Here is a 24,584-nt window from a genome sequence, read left to right on the forward strand (position 1 = left end):
AAGCAGCAAAAGTAATACCAGATCACCACATTATACAACAGCACCTTTATAAAGAGCCAAACAGGGAATTTACCTACTTTTCTGTTCATCCCTATCCTGATGCATGATGGTTCTGGAGACACTGGGCTGCTTCTGTGACCGAGATCTGCACTGCAGGGAGTTTTATTCTGCCCCCACAGTGTGCTAGTTTTCAAAGCTGTTTATGCTATCATCAAGCATTTCTCAGGGTTGTATTGCTTTTGTGAGCTTATTCCCAGTCTGTACATCAATCCTGAAATGATTCAAAGCTGTTTTTAAGCCATCCTGTATGGCAGTTATTGATAGAAGAAAGCACTATGGCACACTTTACATTTATTACTCTGAAACTTTAAGAGGGATGCAAACAGTACATCAGTTTTATGCAAGCCTGTGCTGACTGAAGTTTTAACTATTCACTTGCTACTTCGAGCACTCGTACTTTGCACTTCAGCGAGAAAGCATCCCACTTACTTAGGCCAGGCTTTTATCACTCTTTGTAGTCAAAAAGAAAAAGAAATAATAACTTCCTTATTCTTTATACCGCCTTTTGTCTTCTAATAGCCCACAGTTATAACAAAGGTTCGAAGGAAAAAATGGCTTTTTGTGATGAGTTTAAAAAGTCAGAAACATCAGTTCCAACTTGAACACAAACCCACCAAAATACAGCACTTCTGGCACACTCAGCAGCTCAAGCAGTAGTCTTAGTCTTAGTACAAAATACTTTTAAAAGTTACCCATTTTAATAGTTACAAATGTCAGGACACATTAACCAGTAGACTAGAGGAGCCTAGAAGGTGTGTGTCTGGGCCAAAAGGGAAAGCCCTCTCATGCTCCCAGCCTGTCCCAGCACCAAGTAGTAATTGACTTGCCCAAGGACAGATCACTTCTGAAACTAGATCACTAGTTTTTTAGTTATTGCTATGAATTTTAACCACTTGTGTTAAATAAAACTGTTTTGATATCCGTTGTGCTGTGAGACTAATAAAAGCTTTGAAATTTGGGGAAAACACAAGTATGTTGAAAGCATTATTAGCACTTAATTTTTGCAGTTTTAATTAAGTTTCAGGAGAATAAAAACAAAGAAAGAAAGACAACTGAAGAAAAGGGAGTGCAAAAGATTGGGGGGAAAAAGGAAAGAACAAAGGAAAAATGGAAGAAAAGGATGACTTGATAGGTAGTTTACCAGGAAACTTGCAAAAGGGGACAGTCAAAAAGGAACAGGAATTCATCTCCTGTTCTTTTTCAGTGAGACTCTGAATTCCTCAAGGTCAGCTGAGAACCCAGCCTGAACTTTACAGAATCTATAAATTCTGCTGGTCAGTGATCCTTGCTTCCCTGTATTTTTATATACCCTGGTACCATTAATTATTATGCCTCTAGTACATTTTCTGAAAGTTTTAATCACTAATCTAATACACAAAACACTGTACCATCATAGTTTGCTTTTGCTCATCTAGGGTTCACCAGTCCTATTGGGAGGTAACCCCCACTCTTATTTACCTACAGAGTGCAACTCATGTTTAGGAATTCAGGTAATTTAAACTTCCTCCCACCAGCACATGCAAATGACTGCAAGTACCAACAAGAGCTGCATTCTTGTAGCTGCCATCATATCCCCGAAGACTCTTATGTGCCCTTTACGAGATTCAGCAAAATGTCTTGCTGGGGAGCTGACTTAATGTGTAGTTTTCTGCATCGTGAGACTGCACAGTCAACAGACTCTTCACCTATTTCATTTCGTTTACCAAATACAACGGATTAAAAAAAAATATAGCTCAAGAACAGGCCTAAGAAAAACTAGGTAAACTAGGTGATGGTCAAGAGAGGTGGTAGAAATTAAGATGTCAGTGTTTTTATCCCTTTTTCCATTACTGACTCGTGTGATTACGGAGAATTCAGTTAATCAACTTTAGTTTTTCTAATCTCTAAAATAGTAGTAACTACTGTTAATAAATGTATTTAGTGATGAAATATTTGAGGTTTTCACATAATACGTATGAAATATACTTCACAATATATGACTCTCTCAGGCATCATTTTCCAGTGCCTTGTATCTTGTGCTTATACCAGTGCCTCATGAATGCAAACTGCATATAAACTACTGAGTTTCTGTGGGTTTTAGGATTTATGTTCGCTATCAACCAAGTGGGAGTCATGGAGCAATATAAAATCGGGCTACAAATCATTTCAGCAGGACAGCTAATTTATTGCCCTGCCCTGGCTCTGTTAACACCTCCCTGGACAAGCCGTTGAGATGTTTGCCACCCTTACTGTTTTTGGTGGTTTTTGTGGTGTTAGCAAAAACAAAAGGTTTTTGCTAATCTTTCTTGTTGCAAATAAAGCACTTTTAATTTTCATATCCACCGAGGACTTGGAGATACAGGTTGTTTCCTTTCTCTTTGCCCGAGACTTCTGTGGTTTTGACTGCCGCTGTTAAGTTTTCCTCTGTTAGCTCTTCTCTGTGCTGAAGACCTCTAGCTCTTTAACATTTCATCTTCTGCTTTCTCCCCTTCTGATGACTCTTTCCCTCCCCAAAGCTGCCAGCTTTGGCCTTCAAGAAGCCTTTCCCGACGTGGGGCGCCCGCAGCTCAGCCCATGTCATATAGAATCATAGAATCGTCTGGGTTGGAAGGGACCTTTCAGATCATCGAGTCCAACCCTCAGCCTGACGCTGCTAAATCCACCACTGAGCCGTGTCCATCGGCACCACGTCTGCCGTCTTTTAAATACCTCCAGGGATGGAGGTTCCACCACTTCCCTGGGCAAGCCTGTGCCGGTGTTTGACAACCCTTTCGGTGCCACCCCGGCTCAGGCGGCCCTTGCCCTTGGCTGGCCGTGCAGGCGGCCCGCGGCCAAGGAAGCAGCTCGGTTTGACGAGGGCGTGTTGGCCATTTCATACAGCGCAGTAATTATTAGCATTAGCTATGCGGGTAACTCTCTTGTTACTCAAAGTGCTTCCAAAGGCCGTAATCGCCTGTTAACGGTAGCGTTATTCTGCAAGGCCTGAACGGGCACCTCCCAGAGGCAGCGGTGGCGGGGCCGGCCCCCTGCCGCAGACCGCCGGGGGCTCCTCGGCCCGGCCCCCTCCCTCCGCCTTCCCCCGCTTCCTCCCGGCCCCGCCCCTGCCGCCGCTGCCGCTTGTTGATGTTTCACTTTGTTTTAATTCCCCGGTCGCAAGATGGAGGCGGCGCTGGGACGGCGAGAGCTGCTGCTGTTGGTGCTGCTGCCGCTGCTGGCCGCCGCGCCGCCGGGCCCGGCCGCGCCGCTGCCGCTGGGACAGGTACCGACGGGGCCGGGCCGGGGCGCGGCGGAGCCGGTCCCTCTCCCCCTGCCTCCGCGGGGGCAGCCGGACCCCGCCGGGGCGGGTTGTCCGGGCCGCAGGGCCGGCGGGGCGGCCGCCACGGGCTGGGCCGCAGGCTGGCGGGGCCGGTGGCCGCGGCGGGCGGTGTGGCGGGCGTGAGGGCGGGTGTCCCGGCCGTAGCGCTTGGCAGCCCGAGGCGAATCGCCCCGACTGAGAGCGCCGGTCCCGCTGCTCGACTGCGCTTCGGTCCGAAAGGTACAAAAATGGTATAGAGGGATAAAATTATGCATCGGCCACAAACTCGTTACCGGCCGCGTAGTGTCCCGTCCCCCCCCTCCTCCTTAATAGTTCATTTATATAGGATTTGATATGCTGAAATAAATATCTGACAGGTTGAGTGGGGAGAAAGCTACTTCCGTGCAGTGTAGATGTATTTATATTGTATTTTTATGCTTGTCTACCCGCATCTTGGCGGTTCAGCGCTGTAGAAGTACGCAGTGCCTCAGGTCCGCATTTGCTCCGAGTGATTTCTGTACTCTTGAATCGAACCAAGAAAAGGGTTTTGATGTATTGGTATGTTCCAGGGCATCATGCTGTCCAATTTGCCATTCCAGTACCTGTGCTGTATCTTGGTGAGATTAGTTTCAAGTTAAATTTGGTGGCTTTTTAAAAGAGCGGAATGAATTTTTTGCCTATTACTTAGGAGATCTTCTCAGTGGGAATAAGGAGATGTGCTGTGGCACTGGTGAGCTTTGACCTCTGGAACTACAGAAGAGAACTGGGTACTTCTGTCTGTGCTAAACACATCCTCTAATTGTTATAACCATGAACTCCGAAGTGTGAGATGGCAAAGAGGGAAGAGCTGTGTTGGGTTTGTAGTCGCTTGTCTAGCCAATGTGAAGTTGCTGTCACATGAGTAAATTCATTATGGCTTTTTTCCTCCAGAGGGTTTGGTGGTTTGTTTTTTTGGGTTTTTTTTTTTTTTTTTTCATTTAAGTAAAACCTTTCCAAGAAAGCCTGACAGAGGCCCCGCACTGGCACATCCTGTGTTGCACAGCGGGATTCCTGGGCTTACTTCCTGGCTTCTGCTTTTCTATATGAACACTTGAAGAGAGATCTGCTTAGCTCTGATATCAAAGCGGGGATCTAGATCTTCAGACACCTATGAAAGCGCATGAATGCTTGAAGTCAGGTGCACTAAAGAGAGCAGAGAGAGCTCAGTCCTCTTTGCATATTGCTCTGAGAAAGGGAGCGCTAGCTTGAATTTGCCAAAAAGACACATGAAGTGGCAATGGAATATAGACCTATGCTCTTGCTTACCTCCCACTCAGAAACTATCGCACTTTCACACCAGAACTTCAACTTAATAGTGTTAAGGTTGTCACAGCTGGCAATTGTACAAGATGCAGTGGCACATCTGCGCGTGCTATCTTTGGATCTGAAAGTGTGAGTGAGCACAGCACGGGGTGCCGGAGCGGTTCCGTGGAAACCAGCTTGGGGTCAGAAACAGAATAGGTATGTTCTAGAGTGCTAGTAGGGCTTGGCTTAGTTATTGGGATGTAATGCCTCATAGGCATAGCTGTGCCGTTTGTGGGGTTGAGTTTGTCCATTTGTGCCGTACTTCTGGTGGTCCGTCAGCTCAGTTTTTGCTAGTTGGAAGCGTCAGCACTTTTTTTAGCTTTATACTGGTGTGGTGGCATAAGTATATGCAGAAAAGCTCTTTTAAGAGTCAAAAAGGGAACATACACATTTTTACTTCAGTAGTCTTTCTTTTTAAATCTCAAAAAGGTAAAAACTTGTGTTTCCTCCTGCACTACTACTTTTTGTCCATACGGGATAATTTTTGATGTAGAAGGAACAATGCATCTCGAGAAAGTTTTAAGTAGAAGAATTGCTGGGTTTTGAGCATGAGCTGGTTTATGGTAACCTGATAGGAACAGAAGTGCCTAGGCATCTGGAATAGGCAGAGTGGGAATGCTGCGCTGTCAGGTTGGCTTCAGAAGCCACAAGCTTTATGACAGTGGGCGATGGGGTCAGAATAATCGTGGTCTTTCCTCAGAATGGCTTGGGACTGCAGACTGGCTGGGAGCAGGCAGCATCAACGTGTTCAGCTTTTCTTTGACGGGATACTGCTGTGCCCTCTACAGTTCTGTGAGCCCACTGGCAGCATACAACTGATAGCTTCACATTTTGCAATTCTTGTACGTGGTATTGAAGTTTACGTCCAAGTTGATGGCCATGATGTTCCAGAAACCATAATGGAAGGACTGAGGAAAAACCTTGAAAGACTGGAATAACGTTTCATAAGGCTGAAATGCTTTTGTTCAGCTCCAGAACGTGTACGCCTCCATTGTTGTGCAATACTTGTAGTTTCTTAAATAAGCTGTTTTGAAATCTGGACTGTTTTTTTTTTTTTTAAAAAACATTTGCATGTGTGTGTTGATTTTTCTTTCTCTTCCTGAAATTTGGATGAGCAAAACTGGATTACAGACTGATTGATATTAGACAAAGTTTAAAAAGAAAAAAAAAAGGCAGGGAATGATGCAATAAGACAACTGGCCTATGCACTAAAGTAATGTGTTTTTCTGGTGCAAGGTCAAGAACTAGGTTTTGTGTTTCGGAGTTTGTTTGGTTTTTTTTAATGTGCTGATAGGAGCTGGCTAAAAGCACAGTGGGCCGAATGCTAATGCTCTGTTGTTTGCTTACTCTGTTTGCCTCTTGATAATTTAGGTTTAGCAGTGTTCTTTCTAAATGGCACACTTGCCTACCGGACTTTTTTTAATTTTAGTTTAGTTGCCTGAAAAACGTTGTTTTCAGATTATTTGTTGGCTGCAAGAAACCTCTGTATGGATGGATTGTTTCACAACAGAAGAAAGTAATCTTCACTATGTCAGCCATTTGAGTATGTATGCAGTGGGTGCAATGTATTTTAATCAAAGAAGAAACTTGTCAGTAGTGACATGCTGAAATGTTTCTTTCATTGCTGTATGCCAGTTTCTCTATTAACAGCCTGGCACATGTTCTGAACTTTATGCTTGAAAGATCTGACATCATCTTTCCATGTATATTTGATTAAATTAAAGCAGTATGATGCAACCATGTCCCGGTGATGTGAGACTAAGTATTCACCTTTAAAACTCCAGATAAAATATTCATAGTATGAGTTGGTTTAATAGGGAGAAAGCAAAGGTGATTAATTCTAGCAACATATGTAGGGCAAGAATCATCACAAAGCAAGGAAGGAATATAAGCGTGCTTGTTCAGAAAAGAAAAAGTAAAGCAAAGGCATTGTGTTAGATAAAGACAGTTCATCTTTATTTACTTAAGCAAATACTGGATTTCATTATCTTACACCAAATATTGTCATGCAGTTTAATAATGCCAAACCTTATTGGAGCAGATTTTGTACTAAAATTTTGTAAAATGTGAGGGACTAATTATCATCCTGAAAAACTTGTCAAGTCAATCTTGTCATGTCAAACATGTACCATGATTATTTCTTAACTCAGTTATGCCTGAATGCAGTTAAGATTCATCCTGCAACATAGTTCTGTTTTGAGTCTGATGAAAGAATTGTGAGAAGCTCAGATCAGAGCCCTGGATTGAAAATATACAGTTACACTACTCGGAGCCAGTTGTCCATGGAACTGCCAAGACTCAAATGCTATGAGTTTGAGTGGTAGTTTTGTTTGTCTTATCAAACACTTTTTCCCCATAATCTCTTTTCAGATTTAGAAACAAGTTATTAGTTTTGTTTGTTTCTTATCTGTTTGGCAGCCTTCATTGGACTTTATATTTTCCTGTCGCAAACAGAATATCCCAAAAGCGCCTGCGTAATTGCTGCGAGGGGATTGTCTGTCTTCCAGGTCTCCGTACAGCTGGCCATCTTGCAAGGCACTATGCCATCTGTTCCTCAGGCTGCCTGCTCCGCTTCCCACAGGCCTTCTAGTGCAGAAAGAGCCTTGTTTGGAGAGCCTCAATAGAGAACAGCTGTGTTTTAAGTGGGTTGACTGCTAGCGGCTGAATCTAGATGGGGTTTTTGTGACTAATGCAGTTGTGTAGGACATAACAGTTACCCTGTACTGGGAGAACCTGTGTGGTGCACCCCGTCAAGGACCCACTGCCCACGGAAGAAGTTTTTCTGTGATTCTGTCATCAGGTCTGTTTGAAGTTCCTGTGTGATTACACCCAGCAGCTTTGTCCTGTGCAGCATTTTTCATAAAAGATGAAGATGAGGCGAAATGTTCTCTGTAGCTTTGTGTGGCACTGGTATGGGGAGTCTTTAAAAATTAATTAATATTCCTTTTTAACTTATGCCAGATGCTTTGTATTCTTTGGTGCCATCTTTTCCCCATCTTGCTCTTCTGCTACTACTGCGATTATACTGCCCCAGTGAACGCTCCTGGGTTCTGTTGCAGCACATGGTAAAAGAGAAAGTATTAGAAAATGATCACTACCTGCTTATCTCTATTGATCCAAATTCACAAAAATTCAGTAGTTCACTGTAATGTATGTCACCAAACTGTTACAGCTGTTGCCTAGCTGTCCTAGAATAGAACGACATACATTTGTGGTAGAAGTGCTGTCCTCTTTACAGGTACTGTGGCCATTAGCACTGTAAATATCACTGCTGAAGCACTAAAACTGTGATGAGAAATCATAGGAAATCTCAGGAGAGACACCTGCATCCTACAACAATGTTAAGAATGATGCGGCCATTTTTAGTGTAAATTGGAGAGTTTTGTGTGAAGGCATGTGCCAGCACAGGAAGGCATAATGTGCTGTGAATGATGGAATGGGTGTCAGTGGTAAGCTGGAAGCATGACCTGATTCCTAGGGACCTGAATTGCTTCTTGGGGCTGTCCTTTGATTATGACTCTGTCAAAGTGCAGCTTTCTCAAATATTCCGATGAATTCGGGACCTTTTCAATTACATGACTGTCTGAAATGTACGTGAACTTTCATTATATTGTTAATACTGAAAAGTGTGTTTTAAGTTATACAAACAAGTTTTATACTCACAGTTCAGGCTTATCCAGAACCTGACTGTGTAATATTATTGATTACTGCATAAGACCCATGTCCTGCACTCAGTGACTTCATTACTACAGGATTGGCTTACTATGCTTTTGATACACAAAACAAATCATGTGGGATTATTTACTTTTCTTAGTACTGATGTGTATAGCCATAAGATATATCCATAAAATGCCTTTTTTTTTTTTTTTCCCTAAGTAGTGAGTTTTATTATGGTAAAATAACAAAGTATTTTCTCTGTTGAAAGAGCCTGTGAATCTTCAGTCTGTGAATCTTCACCCCTAAGATTGGAAAGATGGGTATTTGAGTTATCGCTGGAGGACTTTCTAGCAAGTGTGGCTTGTCAGGCCAGGCGTTTCATCGTCAAAGCATGGCACAAGAGCTGTTGGCCTGCCCAGTCTGTTTTCCTCCCAGTTTAAGAAGCAATAACAACGTATGGCTCTCAAGCACTTATTCATGAGTGGATATCTAGGGGGTACCAAGTGGGGTTGTGTTCACAGGGGGAATGCTGTGCATCACCCATTCCCTGCTGTGGATGAAGGTGGGTCAGCTGGGATGGAGCTCTGCTCTCCTGTGAGCAATAGTCCCTTCCTCTTTCACCCAGCCCTCCTGCCCAGCTTTTTGTTGTGTTTGGCATGTAATCTTGTGGTTCTTGCCCTCATGTAGATTTTGGCGTGGGGTGTGTAGGGTCAGGAAGGTTGGCCACAGCAGAACCCGTTGAATTTTGGGTGCGGCACTGCAGGAAAGAGCGGTGGGAAGCCACAGGAAGACAACAGTGAGGAACTCGCCTCCAAGGAAGGATTACGTGAACTGGGAGCATTAGCATAAAATCAGGAAGACTGAGTTGGAGGACTGTTATGTTCCGTGGGAAGATATTGTGAAGAGTAATAAACGGGCTGTTCATAAATTGCATCAAGGAAGCTTCAGATTAGACATTAGGAAAACTTTTAATGTCAAAGGTAGCTGAGTACTAGAGTAAATAGTAGAGGAGAGTGTGAAATTTTTGGACGTCACTGGAGAGCTGTAAAAATAAGTCTGTCAGGAATGACATTGAAATAGTTGATTCAGACTCTGGAAAAGCTGATCTTCCTCTGGTCCTTGGGATGTTTCTTTATCAGTTCAGGAACATTTGAAGCAAGAACAATTGAAAACTGATTATTTTTTAGCACCAAAACTTTGAGATCTGGTTGAAATGTTTCTTAGCAAGACTGTCATCAAGTCTTGTGAGACTGCTTAGTGAAGAGGCAAAACAAGAACATATGACAACTCAGGAGAATGGATGTACAGAACATGGGAGGTTATCAGTAGAATTTGTTGGATCCCGATGGGAACAGACCGGTCATGGGAATGGCAAGAATATTCGTTGCTTGTGAACACAAAATTGCAAAGGTATAGCTGATGTAGTGGAGTGGCTACATCAGCTAGTTATTGAGTAGCTTTATGAACCTGTGCTGCTCAGGAGATGCACCACCATCTCCTGAGACGATGGTGAGGATGGGCATCTCCTAAGGAGACGCTGCGAGGACAGGCAGACCGTGCAGCAGAGCAAATCCAACAGCCGGTGGCCATCAGAACACGTAGCCCGGCTCCTGCCTCCCAGCTGCATTCTTGCATCTCATGCTTGTCTGGCTCTTCCTTGCTTGTTCAACTGGCAGAAGAATAGTCTGGCAAAAAAAGGGAAAGTTTTCCTGCCAATTTAATGAGCTACATTGGCTCACTGACTTGGCATAAATGAGAGGGAAGGATGATGTGCGGGAGAGATCCACACTTTTTAAGTGGCAGAGGCAGCAAGCGGTTACCCAGTCTTATTTGTCTGCAAGCTATGATCTATTTTTTGTAACTTTGGCAGCACAGAAGTGATCCACTGAAATATTTTAATTTCTTAAGCACGTAACGTGCTCTTCGTGTGGAAGTTTTAAGTATGTACTGGAATTCATGACAGTGCTTGTGGATACTATGTCAACAGAATTGACAGCTGTTTTGAAGAAAATTAATCATTGCATATATATCTCATTTTGTAGATATAATACTCAATTGCTGAGCATGCCTATCTTGCCCCATGCCCTTCATTTTCAAATAAGGCATTTGATTTAAAAAAAAACCCCAAGAAACTGTAGGGGGGATTTTCCATTTTTCAGTAGTCAGAGGCTATCAGTCATTTCCTTTTTCTTGTAATCTCAGTGAGTCACTTTGTAGATGTTGAGAAAAGATTGCAAAATACTTACTGTGTAAAAGAACTCAGATTTCATTTGAGGCTTAAAAACTGAAGGACTATTAAGACTGCCTGGAAAACCCATTTTTTGTCCCTTTTGAATTCCCAGAAAACAGAAGAACGTAGGAAGTAATGACACAAGGTTTTGGTAATCTGTTAAACAGTTTGAGCGTGTAAAAGGCCTGAGGGTACAGCTCTGAATGCTAGAGCTAAAAGAGCTAAAAGTTTGGCAGAGAAGAAAGTAAGACATTTTGAGGAAATTACAGGATGACAGAATAGATTGTATTCTATGATCATATTATTAATTGGGTTTATATTTTCAGTTATAGGCTTCCAGTTCTCTAACTAAATAGGTAATTTTCATTTACTTTGAATAGCTGGGATTTAAGTTTTGAAGAAAAGTCAGTATAAACATCTGTTTCCTACAAGGGGCATCAAGAAAGGGATTTCTGTTTGGTCTCAGTGGCCAGAGAGTTTTCCTACTGATTTGACAAATGCATCTGAAGCATCAATGACAAGTCATTTCCAACCAAAAGGTTATCTGTATTAGATTTTAAACCATGCTTCTCAAGATGCCCGATTTTCTGTTGAATCAGATTTGGATGTTGTTTTTCAGTTTCTGGCAGCTCTGGCTACCTGCATATACTAATTAACACCTGCTGTTTTAAGGATTATTTTTACATTATAGTTGCACTTATTAAGCTGTCTGTTCATGAATTGGAACTATATTATACTAGCTAATATACATTTCAGGTATTTCCTGTCCAAAAACTTAGTGTTTTATAAAAATCCCAAACAAAAATATTTCTTATGTATTTAAATTTTTATTTATTTATTTTAAATTCTGAGCAAGTTCAACTTTTTATTGAGACATAACTCACTTTTTAGCTGTTAGTTGTGAAACCACGTCTCAAACACAGAGCTAAAGAACATGCTGAAGGTATGGAGAAATTTTCCAGGGCAAAATGAAACGGATTAGAATCATTCAAGGCTCCCAAAAGGCAAATGGGGAGCTTAATGTTATTTTTGAAGCGGAGACTCAGAAAAACAGTGTGGCAATCATTACTTTTGGCTATGTCCAAAAGAGGTTTGTTTTTTTTATCTAGGTTTTGTTGGGCGCTGGCCTGGGAGATTTAAGGTCCCATCTGCAAAAGAGCCCTTGAAATTACAAGAGTGAAAGGAGAAGACAGAATGAGTGAGCCAATAAATTACAGCAATTAGCATTTTGAAAGAAGGAAGCAAATCCCCATTAGCTGTGAGTTTGGAGGTATCCCGTGTGGCATAATGTGGGAATGATAACGAAAGAAAAGAAATAGGATTACTGCTGACACTGACAAAACCAAGTGTTCTTTAGCGTAGGCTAACATGTATTAAATTATACTTCACCTTGAAGACTAAGTGGAGCACTCAAAAAAACATTTACATCTGATCTGACTTTTACCTTGTGTTGTCTATTATTTTTCAGCTAATATGAGAGACTTGTTTTCCATTATATCCATGTGAAACAAGTTCTGAGAATTTAGCTTGATTATTATTTTATCTTATTTTAAAAAAACCCAAACTTTATCCAAAAGGGGATGCAGTTGTCTTTCTTTTTCATCAATCCTCTTTATTAAAAAAAGGGGGGAAAAAAACCCCAACCCTTATATTAAACAAGTAAGCATATTCCTCTTCTGTCTGCTGGATGGAAAGCCTGGGAATGTGCTCTGGGAATTGTACGTTGTCATTCTGTCAGGACAGTGTGTGAAAGCTGCCTGTGGCCTGAAGTGGCTTACGTGTTTCCTCAGAAACCTACACCTCTTCTCACTTTTGTTTTCCAGGAAACGATCCGAGTCAATGTTATGATGCTGAAAACCAGTGGAGAATTTCACAAAGGACAGGTTTGTCCAGCTTTTCTATTTATTCAGTGAATCAATATGCAGTAAAACAAAGTCTGCATGTGGATGCAAATATGTTGTTTTGTCTGACATCAGTCAGTATGAAGTGTGTTCCTCTGAGAAGAGAATTGTAGCATAGGGCCAGGAACCATGCACTCACTCTGTCTGTCTCTCTCTCTCTCAGGTTGTTTTTAATATCACCTATGTTAATGGACAGGTATATCTGAATGATTTTCCTATGAAAAGCGGGGTTGCCCACATAACATGTCAAACAGTAATATGTGAGTATTCTCTTTCTTTTTTTTTTTCCTTCTTTTGTGTTTCCCCCTGGGGTATTTGGCTTCCGTGTTATCTAGTAACCAAAGTTTACAATGTTCTCTCACCCTGCAAACCTGAGCATTGTAGAAGCAAATAATTTCCCAAGGTAGGATAATTTTGCTACTAAAATGGGTGGAAAAACAAATCTTACTGCCTTGTTCTCAAGTCACATTCACATGCTTGTATGTAAATGGTCTAATCTGAAATCCAGACTATGCCTGTCCTTTCAAAAGAATGTTTTGCACTACAAGCTAGACAATGTAAACAGAAGGATGCAACTCCACCCTGCTAATGGCTGTGTCCCTACGTTGGTTGGCATATATCCAAAAAGAGATTCAGTAACAAAAGTATGAATTATTGTTAGGAAGATCTTTTAATTATCTAATTTTTGCATCTACTGGACAGACAAGTTTCTGGAGGATAGATTATTGTACCACGAATACTGCCATTTTGCTAGTGTCCTGCAGTGGTTAATGACTTCGAATTATCTTGAAACTGCTATTTTTTCCACTGATTCAATGCTACACCTTTTGTAAAAGAACAGAAAGTACTGTGATTTTTTTGAGATACACAGAGAATACTGTATAATTAGTTAAACCAGGGCTATTATGCTCATTTGATTTAAGCTTCTGTTGCGTTCAGAGTGGTCTCTTGATGGATCAGGTGCAGTCAGTCTCCAGCTTGGTTTCTGAGGTCATGCTCTGCTTACAATAAGACATTTACTTAGAAAGTACTAATGCTTTTTCTAAATCGCTTCTCCGAGCCATGACCTTGTTTCTTGAACTTTTCCTCCCCAAGCATAATCAATTATTAATTTGACACTATTTCTTTTCTGGAGAGGGAGAGCAGTAATTCATTTCTCTCTTTCTGGGACAATTATGTTCCTATTGCTTCTATTTTTTCTATCCTCGGGTAGAAAAACATGGCAAAATGTCATTTACCTGCAAGATGATTGACTCCAGAAAAATAGATGTGATTTTATTGACTAATTCTGAGAGATACTGAGCACTCCACTGTAGTTCCTATTAATTTTCCAAATCATAGTTGTATAGCTTGCATTGACTACAATTATGAACATGAATCTGAAAGGGAGAGGAAAATACTGATTTGATCTGGGAGCTAGGAACCTGGAACTCTCTGTCTCTGTGTTTGGGTCTGAGTCCTCAGCACAGTACCTCTCTCTTATCTGTAAACTAATGTTTGTACTATTTACTTACTATATCATTGACAATAGATTCAGGTAATGTTTGTGAAATGCTAAAGGAATATTGAGATGCTTGTTACCTCTTAACAGAGGGAAAAGGTACTGATGAATGTATGTAAAAAACAAACTTGAGCCAAATATTCTTGAATATTAGAGTAGAGACAGAGGCAAAGTCTCCTGAATGGTATTATTTTGACACTGTTGTCAGATCATGCCTGGCACCTATATCCCCACTTGCAGTTCCCACAAATGTCAATTTTGGAAGCATGGGTGTTTCTCACCCCTGTTGAACGTGGTGGGGATTAAGCAGCCTGACACATGAAAGGTTGGGACCAGAGGCAGCTTCAGCTACTTGGCATCTTTCAGGCTTTGGTCCTTTAATGCATGCTTGCTGCTGTAAGTCAGAAGACATTTGGCAGCCAGGTTAGTGCTCTGGCTCACACCTATAGGGAACCTTGCTCTTGCTCTTTAACCTCTTCCTCTCCTTCTGCCACTTATTTTTGCAATGGAAGATATTGCTAAATGATGACAAAAAGTATTTTTCTATATTTAAAATAAGCAAAATAGCTTTATGAAGAAAGATGTCTAGCATAAAAGTAATGAACGCACTGAGTTGTTACTGTGTAAATGAAGACACTAGTCCGACATTGCCCCACATTTCCTCTTAGGCTTGGCCCTGCAAGTGACACAGCAACGGTGGCTTACAAACGGGGCCAGTTCAGTCTCAGTTCATGTGCCTCGCTGTCCTGCATGCTGGAGAGATCTGTCACCTCCACTCCTGCACTCTGCAGCACTTCAGTACGAGCATGCCCTCACCTGTAGTAGAGGCATGGTAGCTGGGAAAAGGATACTGACACTATGCAAAAACACCGAGGGTGGAAAGGCAGTTTTCTGTGTACTTGTGGAATATTAGGTTGTTGAAATAGCTGAAAGCTTTTCGCTAGGAAGAGAGTTTGAGGCATGATGGTCACATACGAAAACGGGACAAGGGGGCAGAGAAAACACGTGTGAGGGAACTGACACTCATCTTGAGTAGTGTGTGCAGCGTGCCTGGAAAAGAGCATATTTGTTTCTGTATTGAGAGGAAGGGGAATGTTGTGCGAATCAAGATGTTTACACAGGTGGCTGGCTGGGCTGTGGCATTACTCTTATGAATCCTTTGGACAACTAAAATAAGAATGCAGCAATATTGAAGCCAAAGAGTGCTGCTTAGAGTGCTTCAATGCAAACCACAAAGGCAGGGATGCAATATTGTTTGCAAGCTCCCTCAATCTGGGTATCACACAGTGCTGCTGTTTTCTGTGTTATATCATGAGACCTGCTCTGAGTTTGAGTTGGGGATATACTGGTAAAAAAAATCACGGTATCTGTTTTACCTGTTGCTTATAACAGCAGTTACTGGAACTATTAAGGACATCAGCATCGTACAGATTTTCGTACAACTGCTCAGGCATCTCTGGTTTGATGCTAGCAGTCCTCTGTAGTTGTAATGACTTTTCCATTCAGATGCTATGTGTGCAAGGGCTTCTGTGTCAGAGCTGCAACTTTTTGCCCCATGGCTGTATGCTGCTTTCTGGTTGGGGTCGTTTCTCTTTGAAAACTGTGATGTTGTGTGTTAACAGTGGAGAACGGAAACTTGGATAACTCACCGGATCAGCAGCGCCTGGGAATTGTCAGTGTTCGCATCATGGTTCATGAGTGGCCTTTGGCATCCAGTTCTGATTTGCAGTTGATTGTCATTCAGGAAGAAGTGACAGAAATTGATGGAAAACAGGTAAAAAAAAAAAAACAAAACCAAAAAAAAAACCAAACCAAACACTCTGCTTGTTTTTAATTTAGGAGAGGCAAGTAGTTACCAAGGATCAAAAGGTCTACATGTATCTTGCTGGTGGTTAGAGCACAAAGTATATAATGTAATGCAAGCTAGCACAGTACTGAGGGAAGTAATACCAATCTAAGTTGGCCATATAGTGGTGGGGCTTTTTCATGAGGAGACTTCAAATTTTAATGCTTCTATTCTTATTTTAATAATTAGTGTTGGATGACTTTCCCTTAAGCTTGTTAGAACATCATTAACTCTGTCACATGCTTTTTCAACACATTCATTTATGCAAGCAAACTCAGACTCACAAGCAACACTTCATTTACAAAATAATGTACAAAATTAATAAAAGGGGCGTGGGCTTGTCCTGAGGTTTCCCCCATTGTTTATTCCAAGCTAACAAAGCATTTCAAGCATATAGCGTGGGGAACAGCTTACAGCAGCAAAGTCTTACAGCAGGTGGGCTTGTTGCGAAAAGCCACGACACCTGAGAGCTTAGCCTTAGAATATTCTGCATGTAAGATAATTAATTAATATATAATATGCACATGGATTTGGAGATAAACAGAAATAAACCCCAAATTTTAACTGTATTTGCGCAAATGCCAGTGAATGTGAGAGGTTACAATTCTAGCTGAGACTGAAAAGTGCAGAACTGAGTTCTCAAAATCACCTATAAGGTATAGTTATTTTTCCAACCAGAGAGGTTCTGGAGAGAAGATACAGCTGCTGAAGCCAGCAAAATTGTCAAATTTTTGTTTCAGTACAGGTCTGCATCTTACATGTAGCCAGACTCTTTTCAAGCTGCCTTCTGTTCTGATGCCTTTATTTTTTTAAAGGAAAATGATGATAATAATACCATTGATCCTTAATTAATTGCATTTTCAGCATGCAGTGTGTTCTACAAGGATCTGCATCGTGTCAAGATTTTACTCTGTTAATGAAAAATCCCACTGAGAGGTCTGAAGCTTAGTTTCTAATGAGGTGTTTATCCCACTGTTAGTAGGCTAATATGTCCTGGTTTGATTCAGTTGTCACCCAGTAGTATTGTTGCATTTCAGATCTCAAACTAGACATCGCAATGCATGTCAGGTTTTCATAGGGACCTGGTAAGGACAAACAGAAGGCTAATGCTGTTGCCTTGTTCCTTTAAGTCAAAAGCTTTCAATCTTTCTCATTAGCTATCAGCTGACGGTAATGATCTGTTTCATTGCATTCTTCTGTGCACGTTTGAAGCAAAAGGAGGCCGATGGTTGGCCTATGGCTCTGAAAGCAGGAGTGAAACTGTATCACATGCTGCATTCCTCTTTTGTAGTTATATTTCCTTGTAGCAGTTAGGATTATGGACACAAACGGTCTGGATTTCAGTCAGTTCTTGGCCTCACAATGCAGTTATTGATGTGTTATTGACAGGAGTTATGCTGAGTGTGTTCTATATAAGCGCTACCTGCGGTGATTATTAAATGAAATGGGTCCAGTGCATCACTGGAAGAGGAGGAAGAAAACTATTCTTTCAGTTGTTGAAAAAAAGCAATGTTACTGTAAAAACAGAGGTGTCAGTCTTGCCTCAGCAACACTTTCAATGTTTGCAAGTGCTTTTTCACTACATACTTGAGTTTTCCATGCCCTAAAATGCCTCCCTGAAGGAGGATGGTAATGACCTATGTAAGACTTAGTTAAAAGCCCATGGAGTGACGACCATATGCTTTTGCAGGGAGAGAGGGACTCAGTTTGTTCAGCATATTTTCTAATGTGGTATAGTCTATAGAAGTGTGGTAAGTAAAACCAAAAAATAATAATTAATGTTATAACATCCTTATGTCTAAATCTTAATGGCTTGGAGTTTTCTGCGATGTATTGATTTTCTCTGCCAGCCTACCTCACTCTTACTTTAAACTCAGTTTGCGTCTCTTGTAGGTTCAGCAGGAAGAAGTGACAGAAATAGATATTTTAGTAAAGGACCTGAGAGTACTTAGACATTCAAACTACACTGTCCCTTTGAAAGAGAGCATGCTGTATTCCATCCCAAGGGACAACGACATGTTATTTACACTTCCCAACCTCTCAGGAAAAGGTATCTCTCTTAGCTGTTATGTAATATTTTTATCCATAGTTGATGTACTGCTTTACAAGGGTAAAAGAACATCATTATGCCTGTGATTTACATAGTGAAACAGTTTCTTCATTAACAGGAAAATGTTTTGTTTTATCTGTTTTGGTTTTTTTTTTTTTTTTAAACACCTAAGTTCAACTCTTCTAGGTACTTTGTTTTCAAATCTGTTCTCCTTTGAAGCACTTGGTACTTGTAAATCTGCAACCCAGACATCTCACAGGAATAAGTTTCTCTCTCAGTGCTGTGTGATAGAAATTTCTCTAAAGCTTCCCCTTTTTCCTGAGACTGAAAGAGAAAACTGGAGAGGAAATACCTGTCTGGGTCACTTCCAAACCAGAGAATAGTTTTATGTTATTAAACTTGAATAACTTAAAAGCAAGAGATGTTATTTGATGCCTTAATCTTCTTTCAGTTTTGTTTAATCAAAAACTCTCAAGGATTTCATAGGAGATGAATGTTTTGATCTAGTTTACCACCTTTTAATCTGGCAACAGCTGAAATTCACAGCTAGGGGCACAGCTAAAGGCTGCACTGCAGTACCGCCTCTGCTTCTTATCAAGTTCACTACGCAAGTAAAAAAAAGAAAAGTCAGACTTCTATGTTCTTGCTGTAAATGTGTGAGAACTGTACCATAAGTACAGAAATGCAGCATATCTTTGTTTTCCCGAATAGTGAGTTAAATAAAAAGCAAGCCCCCCACTAAATCTGTCTTTTCTTCTTCAGATATTCAAGATCCACTGCAAACTACCAGTCAGTACCTCATCCGGCAAGTAGAAACTACAGTAGATGAAGAGACATTACCTGGAAAGTTACCAGAGACTCCTCTTAGGATAGAACCTCCATCTTCTTACAAGGTAGTTTTGTTGTTTGGCATTTTTTAATTATTAGTATATACCTTCAGAACAGGTCTAAGAAGGAGAAGCAGGTTTTTTCCCCTCCCTCTGTCCTTTTCCCTGTTTCCCCAGAGATGAAATGCATACAGCTTGGTGACATTTTAGGAGGAAAAGTTGTAGTAACATGCTGCAGATAGAGCTGAATGTTGTTCAGTATTACAGTTTGAAAGAATACACTTCCTTCCACGTTTTTAGTATTGTCTACAGAAACACATACAAATGTTATGTTTTCCTTCTTTGTGGATGTTTACAGAACAAAGCAAACAAACACAGGATTATTAGGATTTAGATAGTGGGTTTTCCTCATGTAAAGACCAAACACAACATCCATTTAAAGATGGTAAGAAGGTATATAACATTCCTAGACCTTTGTCTTTGTTTCTTTATGGTTGATTTGAAAAAAAGCAACATAATATGTCATAACTCATTTCTGGAAGAGAGAATTGCCATTCCTACTTAACCTAGTATTGACTTCTCAGAGTGCTGTTTGGCTGTTTCCTGTTCGTTAAAGACCAGGATTTTATATTGTGTGAGGAATCTGACAATAACTGACTTCCACAGAAGTCCAAGAAATCCCCACAGCCAACCACTGAGAAGAACAGACTTTTGCAGACATACTCTAGGAAACTTAAAAAAACCCAAACAAACCTTCCTAAATTACCCCTAACAGTGAGAAATTGATGGAGTGTTTCTTTAACTCCAGTAGGAATCAAATGGGTTTCTAAATCCTGCAATGTTCGGACTTCACAGATAGTTCATGAGAGTGAGCTGTGATGTTTACATTATACCAAGCTAAGCATTTATAACAATTCTCAAATTTTGTTTAGCTTTAAATTACATGAGGTTTTTTTCCAACTGCTCAGAAGCACGTGCTTACCCATTTGGGAGATGGGCCATGGGTCTCTACCGCCGTAAGAAACACAGTAACAGCTTGAGAAGTTTCAGTTCCAGATTGGGCAGGGGTGGGCTTGATGGCTTCTTCTGTGGCCTAAAGAGTTTATAACCCTCAGCTGAGGCAGGAGGGCCAAAATAGTGGGCTGAAAGTTACAGATGGGCTAGAGAAGGTGCTGCCCCTCTCCTGGGCTGTCAGTAACCCTTTCCCTGCTGTACACTGCCATGGTGTCGTAGCTTCTCTGTGCCTAGGCTCACCCCTCACCTGCTCTGTTTAAGTGTCCTTTAGTTTCCAAAGTGGCCTTTCCTTTCAGGGAACTCTGCCAGCATGAGCAGAGAACTAAACCTTCACCCTGTTCCAGATTTCGCAAAAAGAAAGAGGTCTGAGTTGGCAATCAATTCCATCCTGCTTTTATGTATGTTTAAGCACACATAAATTTAAAACTAACTAATGTGATTCACCAGTAGCTACAAAAACTGCATTTGTTATGGTTTGCAGCCTGTCTTTTTATTTTTACCTGTTTGCTTATAGGTGATGTGCCAGTGGGTGGAAGACTTGAGAAAAGGGTTGTGCAGATTCTGGTTTCGATCTTTACCCATCTTCTTTAGTTTGATGGAAGTCATTGTAGTTGGAGTTGTTGGCGCAGCTCTTATTCTCAAAGTCTTAAAGGTGATTTTCCCTTCCTGTGAAAACAAGTAAGTAAATTTTGCTATTTTTTTTTCTCTAAGGCAAAACATTAGCTAAAAAGATCTTTCAAGAAACGGCCTCATTCTGTAGGAAGATGATGGCAGCAATTCAATGAAATGGCTGCTGGTAACTTTCCGTTCCAAGTGACTTTTTGACACATAGGCATTTCAGAGGAACATGGGCAGATCTTTCATTGGAAACGTCTTTAGCTTGGCTGTCATACTGCCAAACTTTTATTAAGTCTTCTAAGGACTACATTGTGAGATGCCATTAACATAGCTCCAAGAGAGGAGGGTAGAAGCTAGAACTAAACAATTCCGACAACTCTAAATCTTTTAGTATTCCTACTGTGTTGGAGTTGTTACGGTACTTATGAAAGGCCTCAAGTTTGGCTTTGCAAATTGGTATGGGAATTCTCCATGAGGAGCTACCTATGTGGGCAACTTACAAGCCATAGCGATTGGTGCTAGCATTGGTGGCAGAAGGTCAGAAGTTGATTGACTGCAGATGACTTTATTCTCTCAGCTGGTGTGTTAACAGCAACACTAATATTTTTCAGAGAAGCAGGCTAAGAAATCAGGGTAGATTTAGTGCTGGAATGGGCAAGCAGGTAGATATTAAAGCAACCCAAGTCAATTCTAGAAGACCTAACCCTTGGAACCATACGTTCTTTGAAGACGAGCGACTGACAGCGTAGCATGCTGCATCGCCTACAAGCACAGCTGACGTCTTCAAATGCAGCTGACCAGCTGTGCTTTTGAATGGCCCTGAGTGCTGTTAATTTATGTATCCACCCAGGGATACGGGTGGCCTTAGTCCTTCTGACAGAGCTAGAAAAATGGAGAGTTGGAAAATCAGGCAGGTTGGAAACGGCAGTGACAAGAGAGACCATTCTTCCCCCTGCCAGGTCACAAAGCCTGCTGTCAGATTGGAGTACTTCTTGTAACTAACTTGTTGGAGCAGAAAAAATGAAGAAATACTTTGTATCCCCCACAGCAGTTAAGTAGCTTAACAGGGCCACATGTGAAACTTTGAACTCAGTAGAGCTAGGAAAAGAAACTCTAATCCCCATGAACTGTTCAAGGTGTCTGATGGCCTGTCCGTGGCAGAGCTCAGTACAGAGCAGAGGAACCAGCCTGCGGTAATTTCTCTTCCAGTGGGAGAACATGGGGCTTGTGCACAGCTTGCCAGAGCATTTAAAAAAAAATTGTAACACCAGAAGGATGGTTCTCCCTGCCCCCGCTTTAAAAAACCCCCAACAAACCACAAACCCAAAACCACACAGTAATTTTCTTACTACCTGTAAAAAGCAGTAAAGGTTTAATTCGTTTAATTTGATTGTAAACCACTAAGAATGAGTAGGAGGTCTCATTTGGTGAAAGACAGAGTTGCAGATGTGAGTCAGGACCTCGTCCCAAGTGTTTAGTGTCTTTCTACTGCACACTGATAAACTAGAGGCTTTAGCTAGTTTTAGAGAGTTAGGTGCGAGAGACTGACAAAGTAGCTCCTGCCGGCAGACAGGTTTAGGCTACTACGAAATTGAGCATATAGAGCCTACGCTGCTGATGCATCAGATGTAGAAACTGGGGGAAGGGACCCCTCTGAAACCACAGCTAGTACATTTTGGAAGCAGTTTTCCATCAAGTTTTCATTCTAGCTTCATAAAAGAGGTATTATGCGGGTAATACTCACTTGCTGCATTTATTTAAACAAAGTTTGGGGAGTTTAAGAATAAATCTAATTGTTAGAACACAGAATTGTTTTGTATATTGTTTTCTAATGGCAGGTAATCTTACCTTTCAGAGGCATCCTTTTCCTGGATCAAGTCAGCTTTGTACCTGTGATTACCATCAGCTTGCCTTCAGATCTTCCAGACAGGAAAAATAATTTAGATGAGAAAGCATGTACTTAATGCCGCATTTACTTTGGAGTTCCTGTTTTTTTGAAAACAAATTTTTAGTTGACCTGAAATTTGGCACTTGATCTTAATACCTTGTTTGTTTCCTACTAAGAAAACTAAGTCAGTTGATGAATTGGTAAAGGGACAGTCAGGCCGAGGCCCAAAGCTGGCTTCCCTGTGCCTCTGCGTAAACATGCAGCCTTTTCAGAAGCTTCAAAATAAAGCAGCTTTCCACCCTGAGGGCTACCATTGGTTTTAACTTCTGTGAAGTCACTTTTCCGCACCTCGGACAGGATGCTGGCTGCCTTCACGCCCTTAGATAAACCAGGTCAGCTATCCTGAACAGCGAGGTGATGAAATTCAGGGTGTCCTGGAGTCTCCAGAGAGCGTTCTTCAGAAAAGGACGAAGGAGTATCGCAAACATCAGCTGCGCCTGCAAGCCTGAACAGAGCTGCCCAACCTGGTTTCAGGTCTCTTAGGGTCGCGTGTGCCTTGCAAGGAAAATGTCACTAACAAACATTTGTGTTACTCAAGCAATTTGACATTTTATATATGCAAAACAAAAATTAAAAAGGCAGATTTATATTTCAAGCACTTTACACTTTTATGACCCCTTCCACTCAAAAATTTTTGGCACTTGTAAACAATGTGCTTTTTGTATCTGTGACAGCCGTACTATGTGAAGTCTTAAAAGAAAAAAGAAAATTCTACAAAATTCCACAAAAGTACTGGCATACTATTGCTAAGTAGGCCCAGTCTGCCCATGCCGATTTGTACTGTTAACATTTTTCAAATAAACATTTAATTGTTTATTAGACTGTGTTCATGTGTGCATCTATGTTCAGTTACATAAAGTAGCAGTGTGTTAAATGCAGGGTACTTTTTTTTTTTTTTAGGTTTTCATTGTTCGTTCTTACAGAAATTGTCAGTCAGGAGAATGACTAGGAAAAAAAAAAAAGAACCTTAACTACCTGGCATTAGACTGAGCACAGTTATCATTTGAGTAATCAGTTATCTGTGTTCAGGTTAAGTTGTTATAGCGAGGGAGAAAAGCTAGGATTTCCCCCCACACACACACCTCTCCCCCTTAAGATTATTTTAAGTTTAATGAGATCTCTAAGTTACTCAGATACTTGTCCTGTCTATGACAGGAACAACTCGAGCTCTCACTAAACTGAAGGCGCTGCAGCAGTAAAAGAAAAATTTCAAACACTGACTTGCCCTGCAAAAAAACCCAACTCAAACCCCACCCCCCAGCAGCACGGTGTGGTATATGTCAGCCCAAGATAACAGGGACACTGCTCAAACTGCCCCCCCCCCCTTTTTTTTTTAATTTTATTTTTTGTTCTAGCACCTTGTGGGTTTGTACTTTGCATTTACTTCCTCAAGCTCAGTGTCATTAGAGCATAGGATCCCAGACATTTGGTGACACCCAGCTGAGTCAGGCTGACGGGAGCAGGGATGTGTCGCATCTGGCAGGGAGCTTCGGGCAGGTGTGGAGCCATGAAACGCTCGAGGGGCAGCTCCTCCGCTGATGAGGAATGAGCGAGGGGCAGTGACTGACATCCCCGAGCCCCACGCAGGGCTTGCCGGGATGCCACCACAGCTGAGCTACTGTAACCGTGTAAGACCGAGGTGACACTAGAGCTACAGAGTCACCTGAATTAAGAATGCAGTTTAGTGAAAGAAAAAACACGTGGCAAAGGGGTGGTTGTCATCCATGGCTAAACGGGAAACTGCTAAGACTCTAGCACAGGAAAGGGGGACCGCACAGGCAAGAGCAAATCTCCAAACAGTTCTAGACACACTCCTCTTTCTTTATGTGGAAATTAATGTTCTTTCCACTTCATGAACAGAGCCCTGGCCCCTTCATTGACATAGCTCAAACAGAAGTGGTGTATAAGGCTGAAGTTTAGCTTCTAAGGGAAAAACCGGGGGGAAGAGAAAGAAAAAAAAAAAAGATAAAAGAATAGGATGGACGTGAAACACAACAACTCTTCCTTACTGCACAAGCACAGTATGAATCGCACTGCAGATGGAAATTCGGCAGCTGTTGGCTTCTGCTCTTTGCATCCCCACTTGTGAAACTGTAACCCCAGCACCTGCACAGCCCCAAGGAGATGTAACTCCATTCTGAACAAACAGCTGCAACAGAAATGAGAGGTTCAGCCTGAAAAAGCCCTGGTACTGCTTCACAGCTTGGCCGGTTTCCATGAGCCAAGTGATCCTCTTCTCTATTGTGTTCTACAAAGTTACAAAGCCCAAGGAAAGAAATGCTACCATCAGGTTCCTGAAATTAAATGTAAAAAA

At 41.5% G+C, this 24,584-nt stretch overlaps 1 protein-coding gene across 1 annotated transcript; it reads left to right on the top strand.

The window, feature by feature from the left end:
- The first annotated feature begins 3,141 nt into the window (after positions 1 to 3,141).
- Positions 3,142 to 23,089, top strand: GINM1 (glycosylated integral membrane protein 1). The gene is made up of 8 exons (XM_054195922.1): positions 3,142 to 3,298; positions 12,389 to 12,448; positions 12,630 to 12,726; positions 15,590 to 15,741; positions 17,707 to 17,863; positions 18,626 to 18,756; positions 20,219 to 20,382; positions 22,178 to 23,089. The coding sequence occupies exons 1-8, from the start codon at positions 3,197 to 3,199 to the stop codon at positions 22,284 to 22,286; spliced, it is 972 nt and encodes a 323-aa protein (XP_054051897.1). The 5' UTR covers positions 3,142 to 3,196; the 3' UTR covers positions 22,287 to 23,089.
- Positions 23,090 to 24,584: the final 1,495 nt, after the last annotated feature.

The sequence above is a fragment of the Rissa tridactyla genome, chromosome 3, assembly GCF_028500815.1.
Source record: "Rissa tridactyla isolate bRisTri1 chromosome 3, bRisTri1.patW.cur.20221130, whole genome shotgun sequence".
In the NCBI taxonomy this organism is placed as follows: domain Eukaryota; kingdom Metazoa; phylum Chordata; class Aves; order Charadriiformes; family Laridae; genus Rissa; species Rissa tridactyla.